The sequence below is a fragment of the Spinacia oleracea genome, chromosome 3 (assembly GCF_020520425.1).
Source record: "Spinacia oleracea cultivar Varoflay chromosome 3, BTI_SOV_V1, whole genome shotgun sequence".
Classification (NCBI taxonomy): domain Eukaryota; kingdom Viridiplantae; phylum Streptophyta; class Magnoliopsida; order Caryophyllales; family Amaranthaceae; genus Spinacia; species Spinacia oleracea.
The window spans coordinates 19,836,609-19,845,553 of record NC_079489.1 but is presented as its reverse complement, the minus strand read 5'-3'; the positions used below and the strand labels follow the sequence as shown (position 1 = coordinate 19,845,553).

General features: G+C 33.5%; 1 protein-coding gene and 1 long non-coding RNA gene across 2 annotated transcripts; one reads left to right on the top strand and one right to left on the bottom strand.

Annotated features, from left to right (window-relative positions):
• Positions 1-1,029: 1,029 nt before the first annotated feature.
• LOC110778604 (uncharacterized) lies at positions 1,030-1,903 on the top strand. Its single transcript, XR_002530882.2, has 2 exons — positions 1,030-1,406; positions 1,606-1,903. It is a non-coding gene; the product is annotated as an uncharacterized lncRNA (long non-coding RNA).
• A 576-nt stretch (positions 1,904-2,479) lies between these two features.
• Positions 2,480-8,523, bottom strand: LOC130469548 (uncharacterized). Its single transcript, XM_056838898.1, has 8 exons — positions 8,289-8,523; positions 7,892-8,159; positions 7,704-7,800; positions 7,366-7,467; positions 6,345-7,261; positions 5,659-6,214; positions 4,893-5,542; positions 2,480-4,131 (listed from the first exon to the last, which is right to left on the bottom strand). Exons 1-8 carry the CDS (start codon positions 8,430-8,432, stop codon positions 2,480-2,482), a joined length of 4,386 nt encoding a protein of 1,461 aa, XP_056694876.1. The 5' UTR covers positions 8,433-8,523.
• Between the last annotated feature and the right edge of the window lie 422 nt (positions 8,524-8,945).

The window sequence follows — 8,945 nt, the reverse complement described above, 5'->3', positions numbered from 1 at the left end:
CCATCAGGCTACTGGACCTTTGGAACCCTTCCCTCAATTGTTTTGTAATGAGGAGGGGATTGATGACTATTACCCTTGCTAATATTGTGTACATCGCTGGCTTGTCCCCTACCGGTGTGTCCAACAAGGATTTGATGGTGGAAGAGTTAGTAGAAAGCTATGACGCTATTGACTTGTGAAAGCGTGCAGCCGAACGCTTCCAAGAGTTGGTAGCTCGTGAGAATAGATCCACCAAGAACAAGATGAGTTTCAAATCTACATCCTCCTCGTACGTTAAGCAAAAATATCATGCCATTGATGTGGAAGAGTTAATCGTTGTTGTTGTGTGATCTTTTACGGTGCTGACGTGGCACGCGTTCCTCGGAGGTATCAAGTATGACCTGGCACGAACTTCTGGCAACCTGCAAAACAAGAATATCCCCGTAGGAATATTCCCTCCGATGCTTAAGTAAGTATAAGCTAGAGAGATAAGTAATTTGTAGAGAGAAGGCAGAGCAAAGATAGTTCTTAGGTTTGTGGGAATGAATTGATTTTCTTTTACCTAGGGATCTGCACTATTTATAGTGCTAGCACTAGTAGAAAAAACCCTTATTGCAGCGGGTTTTTAGACCCCTGTTGCAGCGTACATCGTATGCTGCAATTGGGGGACCTGCAACAAGTCTGAACTTGTTGCAGCGTACAATGTTCGCTGCGAAAAGTGGTTTTTTACAGCGTACATATGCATGTACGCTGCAACAAGTGCCAAAATTTTGGCAAAATTCTTGACTTGTTGCAGCGTACAAATTGGTGTACGCTGAAAAGACCCAACTTGTTGCAGCGAACATCTATTTGTACGCTGCAACAAATCATGATTTTTGCCAAATTTTACACCCTTGTGGAAATGTATTGAATATTACAAAAAAGTGGAAATGTATTGAATATTACAAAAAAATTAAAAACAAAAAAAAGTGAACCTATGTTTTACCAATTAGTCATTGTTATTATTACCAAGTAGTACTCCTATAACTTAGTAACTTACCGTATTATCAATGTCATTATCATTATTTTAAAAAAAAAATAGAAAACAAAGAAGGGAAAGTGATACTTTGTTTACCACCGAGTCAACGACAACTTTGTTCACTCCGCCCAGCCATTTCCACAATCAACTCACCATCTTCAACTCCCATTTTTTCCATGATTCCATCATTTTAATTTCAATATCAATATCATCCCGGCTTCATAAAACAACAGATGTACAACTTATACCCAAATCAATGCCAAAATAGGAGAGAGAAAGTAGCTCAGATCAACAACAATGGTGGAAATAGCTGCGTCGTCTTTCATGTTTAGATCTATGCACGCATACATGACGATCGATGTTCCAGGCTTCACACAAAACAGTTCAAGCCCAATTTGACTGAAGACCAGTTAAGTAATTCTTGATCAAATCAATTATTGAATATGAATTAGGTCTTTAGTTTCAATATGTTAATTGTTGATTGAAATTGTTGTTTATCTCAATTTCCAAGATTTGCATTTCATTTTCCTGTTGCTGCCCACTTCTTCCATTCCCAATTAATAAAAAAAATCAAAAATGTTCATCTCCTCTTCATCTTTTCGGTGCAGATGATTCTTTGAATTTTGAATAAATGACGGCTTTGGAAAGAGCGAGAGGTGACGCAATCAGAACAATCGTCGGGTGGAGATGCAAGAATTAACGCTTCCATTTCTGCATGCATCCAAACTGCTTTTCTGGTATATTATTCATAATCTTCAGTAATCTTTGTTTTTATAATTCTAATGTTTTATTTGCCAATTTTTCTGAATTTTGTTGTAAATTGTTTCAGTCATGTTTTTTTAACCAATTTCCAAACAATTATTTATTTGCATGATGGATTGCCACATTAAAATTCAATGACGTGAATTTTGGGTTTAAACGGTCCAACTAACTGCATATTCCATGTATTTTACTTTTTTGAAATACCCATATTTCTAATTATGATAATGGTTTTATTTTTTAAAATACCGCAAATTTTGATTATTTTTGAAATACCCAAGTGTATGTGTTCAATTTTATGTACTCCGTAGTACATATTTATGTGTATCAGTTTGTATACATCCTAAAAAACAATAGGCAATTTTTAGTAAATAAGGTAACGAATAAAGTACAGCTGAATAATTATAAGACACAAATCATAATGTATCTTTATATCAGTTTGTTATTTATCGTAAAAAGTAATTGTCAAAAATAAAAACTTCATGGTCTTTAACAACCAATAATATTTGAACTACTTTCAGAACAGAAAAAAAAAAAAAAAAAAAAAAACCAAAAAAGAAAAGCAGAGCACTCCAATGTTGTGCCTCAATAATTGAAAATCCACTGAGTAATGCACTGCACATAAGAAAATAAATATAAATATTTGTGATATTAAATCATATCAATATATTCAGCAAAGAATGAATCAACCATAAATATAATTATGAATGAAATAGTACCTTGTCATGGTAAATTCCGAAAGACTTCTTTGTATACTACATTATTTGTAGTATTATAAACCTGATTGTCCTTGTCACATATTAGGACCTTTAAACCTTTCTTGCTTGTAACTCGCGAGATTGCAACATAAAGTTGTCCATGACTAAAAACGGGCTTAGGTAGATACAAACCGACATGTGAAAGCGATTGTCCTTGGCTTTTATTTATTGTCCTAGCGAAACAAACTACCAACGGAAATTGCCTTCGTTGAAACTTGATCGGCAAATTGTTGCCGGTATCCGATGGACTCAAGACCATTCTTGGAATGAATACTTTATGTCCAATGTTACTACCTGAAATGATTTGAGCTTCAACAATATATTTTCCTAGCTGAGTTATTACTAACCTGGTACCATTGCATAAGCTAGACGACTGATTGATATTTCTGAGAAGCATAACAGGAACACCAACTTTCAATCTTATCCGATGATTAGGTAAGCCAGAACATCTAATAGAATTAAGGAACTCAACTGGATACATGTCTTCCATTTCCATATTTGTGTCTGCCTGATCAATGGTGTCAGAACTTAGGTACTCTTTCTCTTCTCCTTGCATTAAGGATAGCAAGTAATCATTTATAGCTTCTACATTATCATGAGTCGGGGCAAGAATTGCTCTTTCCTGAAAGTACTTTGGATCCCATAAATTCTGAAGAATAGATGGATAAGTACTATTTACAATAGCTTCGACCGGATTGGTTGCTTCTTTTATCAGGTTGTCATCATGAATTTCTACAGTACCTTCACCATCATTTGGCTCTCCGACCTTACCATCTCCAATTTTCAATATCCACTCAGAAAATTCTCTTATTTCATTATTGTTTGAATCTGATCGTCCAACTTGTAGCCTCATGTTTCTTGTCAACTTTAAGACCTCACAAAAGTTCCACAGATAAGATGAGTTTATTGTAGAAAAAACAATGTCTTGTCTACTTCCCTTCGGAATAACCGGAAGGATTTGTCGGAAATCTACTCCAAAGACGATAACCTTACCCCCAAAGGGTTGATCTGAGGGTCTTAGAACATCCCTTAAGCTTCTGTCTAGAGCTTCAAAGCAGAACTTATTAATCATAGGAGCTTCATCCCAAATGATAAGACTTGTTTTCATTAAAAGCTCAGCCAAATCACTTCCAGGTTTTATATTACATGTTGAGTCTTCTGTTACACTCAAAGGAATTTTAAACCTAGAATGGGCCGTTCTTCCTCTCGGAAGGAGAAGTGATGAAATTCCGCTTGAAGCAACAGGTAGCACAATTTCTCCTTTAGACCTTATAGCAGCACAAAGAGTTCTCCAAATAAAAGTTTTTCCTGTGCCGCCATATCCATATATGAAGAAGACACCCCCTTCACCTCTTTCCACCGCACCCATGATTTTGTTGTAAACTTCTTTTTGTTCATCTGTAAGACTTGAAAAAAGTTTTTCATGCTCTTGATGTAATGCTGCTTTATCATATTGCAATTCATCTTGGATCAACTTGTTTCTCCCCTCTGACATGAGCATATCATCTGGAAACGGTATCATCGGAAAATTTCTAAGTGTATTGCCATTACTTCGCAAAATTTTTTCGATTTCAGATAGAGTGTAATTCTTTAGTTGGTCATCTGATAACTCCAAGTCTGCACAAAGTTTAAAGTATACAAATTAAGACAAAAATAGTATATAGATAGTTTACAAAGGTTTATCGAAAAAATAACATACAAATTCTATATAAAAATTCTATATAGTATCATCAGGTCTTAATCTATGTACTATTTGTATTTGATACAAAAATATATACAGACTAATACAAAAATAGTAGTATACAAATAAGACTTGTGTTTTAATAATTAAAATAGTATTTTTGTTATCTGACCATACTTTTTATAAGTTAGATTTTCATATAATATATTTTCTTTGGTAAATCAGATTTTATTTTATCTATATATACTTTTTTATATATATATACAGACTAATACAAAATAGTAGTATACAAATAAGACTTGTGTCTTAATAATTAAAATAGTATTTTTGTTATCTGACCATACTTTTTATAAGTTAGATTTTCATATAATATATTTTTTTTTGGTAAAACAGATTTTATTTTATCTATATATACTTTTTTTTATATATATACAGACTAATACAAAATAGTAGTATACAAATAAGACTTGTGTCTTAATAATTAAAATAGTATTTTTGTTATCTGACCATACTTTTTATAAATTAGATTTTCATATAATATATTTTCTTTGGTAAAACAAATTTTATTTTATCTATATATACTTTTTTTTATATATAAAAAATAATATATTATAAAATAATATACTTTTTATTTTATCTAATGTATCCTATAACTTCAGATAAATAAAATAATATATAGATTAGAATGTTTAGTTACCGTCAATCTGAATTGCCCGCCTTTGTCTGTGAAGAATATCGTCCGATAATAAGTGCCATGTCGCATTCCATACAAATTCTGGTCTTGATAGACTATCTGACAACAATAACATCGCAAAAAGATTTCTTAAATAGTGCGCACTACCCCAAAAACTTGCTTCAGTGATGCCATCAATGTACTCTTTGTCATCATCCAACAATCCTCTTGCGTAGCAAGCTTCCTTAAAAGAAGGGTATACAACACTATTTACCGTTCTAATATCTTCGTAACATGTTGGACCTTTGACATGATTCAATAAAATTCTCAAATAGTATTTTTCACCGCAACCTGGGGGCACATGATAGATTCTTCCAATAGAAAAAGAAAGTTGTCTATCTTGCCATTTACCATCTTTCCACACAAATTGTGTTGGAAACTCGACATAAGTTAACTTTCTAGCTTTTGCACTTGTCTTGTTAAACTCCATCCATGCTAAGAATTGAGATTTCTCAACGTTAGGCTTATTCAACACTGCATCTATATAATCATCATCTTTGAACACAACATTTTGCTCACCCGGAAGATGAAAAGTCAATCTTTGAACAGATGGAGTTCTATACTGCAAGTCAAACCCAAAAATTCTCCATACTGCCTCACATGGCGAAATATACCTGCGTACATATTGGAAAGTGGAATAAAAGATATAATTGAACCACATGAATTTTAGTAATTATACTATGCAACCACCAATTTACATATAAGTACATGTATACAAATATAAACATACCTGCAATCATAGTATGCTTGAATTTCATCTATATTATCCGGATTCTCTTCAGACCCTTTGGACATGGCAGCAGTGATTCGATCGTTTCCCTTATTTATATATTTAAATAAGTACTTAATCGACCTGTGTTGATTGCACCATTCAATGTTGATATGGGCGCCATATTTTAAGAGTAGTGTAGGATTATATGGAACAACAAATCTATTGTCTAGCTTTACTCCATTCTTTTCGATAAACCTTCCATTATCCCGTCTTCTATATTTAGGATACCCTTCATTATCAACACTGGTTTCTTCTAAAAACTCCTTAGAGAAATGTTTTGAACACCTCCCCATTTTCATACATGGCGAGCTTTTATTTAATTCACCGCACGGGCCATGCATCATGCAATCTCCCACAAGTTTATGCAACTCGGGATTAGTTGCTGCATCAGGAATTTCGGCGTGAATGATTTTATCAATTTCTTCACCGTTAGAAATCTTGTCTTCAGGATGCAAAAAAAGAAGAATGTGAGCATGAGGCAATCCACGCTTTTGGAACTCCACTGTGTAGACCACTGCAAACAAATAATTAAGTTGAGTGATTTAAAAATAAAAAAACGAAAGGTACATTTCATGCAAGAATTAAAATATTCAAACATATTAGAGAATAAGAGGACAGTAGGGAGAATATTTCAATGGACCTACATGCGTTAACTCTGAAGGGGAGTATCTTTTGTTCCTTGAGATCACTTATTAGCCGATCTAGCTTCATTTTAAAAACTCTACAAACAATATCTGGTCTATCCTCTGGCCTTAGACCTCTCTTTTCAACAAATCTTGTGATTTCAGGCCACTTTGGATTACATGTAAAAGTGATAAATAAATCGGGATATCCATACCACTTGCATATAGCCATGGCATCTTGATAGTTTTGCATCATATAACGTGGTCCGCCTGTAAATGATGAAGGTAAGACTATTCTCTTCCCCGTAGTTGACGGATCTGTGTCTCCTCTCATGACTGCATCTGTTAGATTCTTATACAATTCCGCTCTTAGCTTTTTCTGATTTGTTTGAACAAAACAAAGTCTCTCTGCCTCGATCATTGTATAAACATCAACCAAAAATTGTTGAAATAACTTTTTCGACAATAATAATGTGGCAGCTTCATTGAGTCTGTCTTGAATGCGGAATGCAAAATACTCTCTAATACTTACTCTACCCCTTTTTCTAGAAGAAGCTCCATTAGTGTCCCTTGTTGGAATATCAACCCTAAAACCATCCTCACCATATGGAAATAACAATGGGTATTGCATAGCAAGGTATGATGGGTGTAGCTCAGTGATGCGTTGTAGTAAGCCGGATTGTTTTTCAACAATAATATCTCTATCCCCAGAGCTTCCTACATCACCAACAATAAGCGCTGCCACTTCAGATGCACTTGGGAGATTGTATGTCCTCCCATCAGTTCCCCTTTTCCCAATAAGTCTTAGCTTGACATTTTGAGAATCATTAGATTTAAAACGATCCCTTGCCATTCTGAAAGCTTGAGCAATAGGGTTATGTCGATCAAGCATCCTCTTGAGATCATTAATAAGTTCATCATCAAAATCATCAGGGTTACTGGAAAAATTAATAAAAAGAATGGTTAGAATCTGATTTTTTTTCACATATCATGCAGTATACATATAATTTGAGAAAATAAACATTAGAAATACGTAGTTGACCTGTGTGTATTCTTCCTATTTGAAACCTCATTTTCTGTGTCATATATGTAGAGTTGTGCAAATTTCGGAGATGATCCCGAAGTTGGCAGCAAACTTCCTAACCTGTGATAATTTTGACCATGTAATCTAAAGGTGTAAGGTCCTCTCCCTTGATTGACTGTTGAATCTATCTTGCCACCCATTGATGTAAATGCGAACATCCTATTATAAGGTCTTATATTATCTAGAAATGTCCTACTTTATATTATTGTATTTTTGCTATAAAAACACAACAAAATTAGAATATAATTAAAATACACATCTATTCTCAGAATTAAGAAGACACAAACAATCCATACTTTAAATCTTCTAACTCGAACATCACTTTGTAATTTGGTGTTCCATTGGTTGAAGTGTCAATTTTATCGCTCATTGCAGTGCATTCTCCGATAACATCTACCATTGGATAAAAAATAATACATTGTTAACATATAAAATTAAAGTGCTAAGTTAATATACTAAATTCAAAAAATACTCTATATCATACCTACTAAAAAAACATCATTGACCTCCTTTTTATGCATCTTGTCAAAGGGCACAAAGTCAAATCCATGCAGTGGAAGTTGTACATTGTCACACTCCCTGACATTCGTTTTGTAGATGAAAACGATTTTGTAGTCATGGCTAGTAGCCCTATGTTGACCGCCTGTTTTTTTGACCAAAAAATTAGAGATAATACGAGTTGCGCCCTCTTTCACAAGATTCTTATAGTTGTCAAATAGATGTTTGTTTATGGTTGCTTGTATTTTGGAGCCCTGTATGCAATATAGTAAATGATTAGCTATTATTTAAAATTTCAACAATAATAGTTTACGCAAAAAAATAAAAATATCGACAACAATAAGAAAAACAAACAAATTTAAATTTCAGAATTACGAAGTTACCTTCTCATCCACCAATATTAATTCATGAGTGCCGATTACAGTATGGTCTTTGAAATCCGGTTGTTCCCAAAACCTCACAATCCTCACCTTCAATCTCCATGATTCTTTTAAGGGAGTGATATCTTTTATCATAGTGAATGCCATGATATTTAGAATAATAGATAATAGTTACGTAGAAACTGATAATTTAACCCGAAGCCGTAATTCATTTATATAGGGCCATAATGTCGTATTTTTGTCGATTAATATATTATGGAATATATTATTTGCTTGGTAGTGAATTATGATTAAATATATGTTATAATAAACCTCTGATATTTCATACCTTATATATTGCAGAAGGTGAATTGAAAAAAAGCAAAGATGCCGTATAAGTTTCACAATTCCACTTGCATAGACCAGGTCCACGCTACTATTAGTGTGGACCAGGATATTTTAGGTATTTTACAGCTTTTAAAGATGACATGGACAAGCAATGTGAACCAAAAAATTCGCGGCCTATATAGTAACTCTTACGTTTATATAGTTTACTTATATGCAATATAGTTACTCTACTAGTCATACAGTAAATTTTAACAATATAATTATTAATATATGCGACATAGTTACTGCAAAGATCATATAGTAACTGTTAAGTTGATATAGTTGTACTTGTAT

Excerpts from the sequence above, each read along its gene's own strand:
- LOC130469548 (XM_056838898.1), bottom strand. The coding sequence starts at position 8,432 with ATGGCATTCACTATGATAAAAGATATCACTCCCTTAAAAGAATCATGG. Across the intron at positions 5,543-5,658 it reads CAAGCATACTATGATTGCAG|GTATATTTCGCCATGTGAGG; the intron begins GTATGTTTATAT and ends ATATGTACGCAG. Across the intron at positions 4,132-4,892 it reads GCGGGCAATTCAGATTGACG|ACTTGGAGTTATCAGATGAC; the intron begins GTAACTAAACAT and ends AACTTTGTGCAG.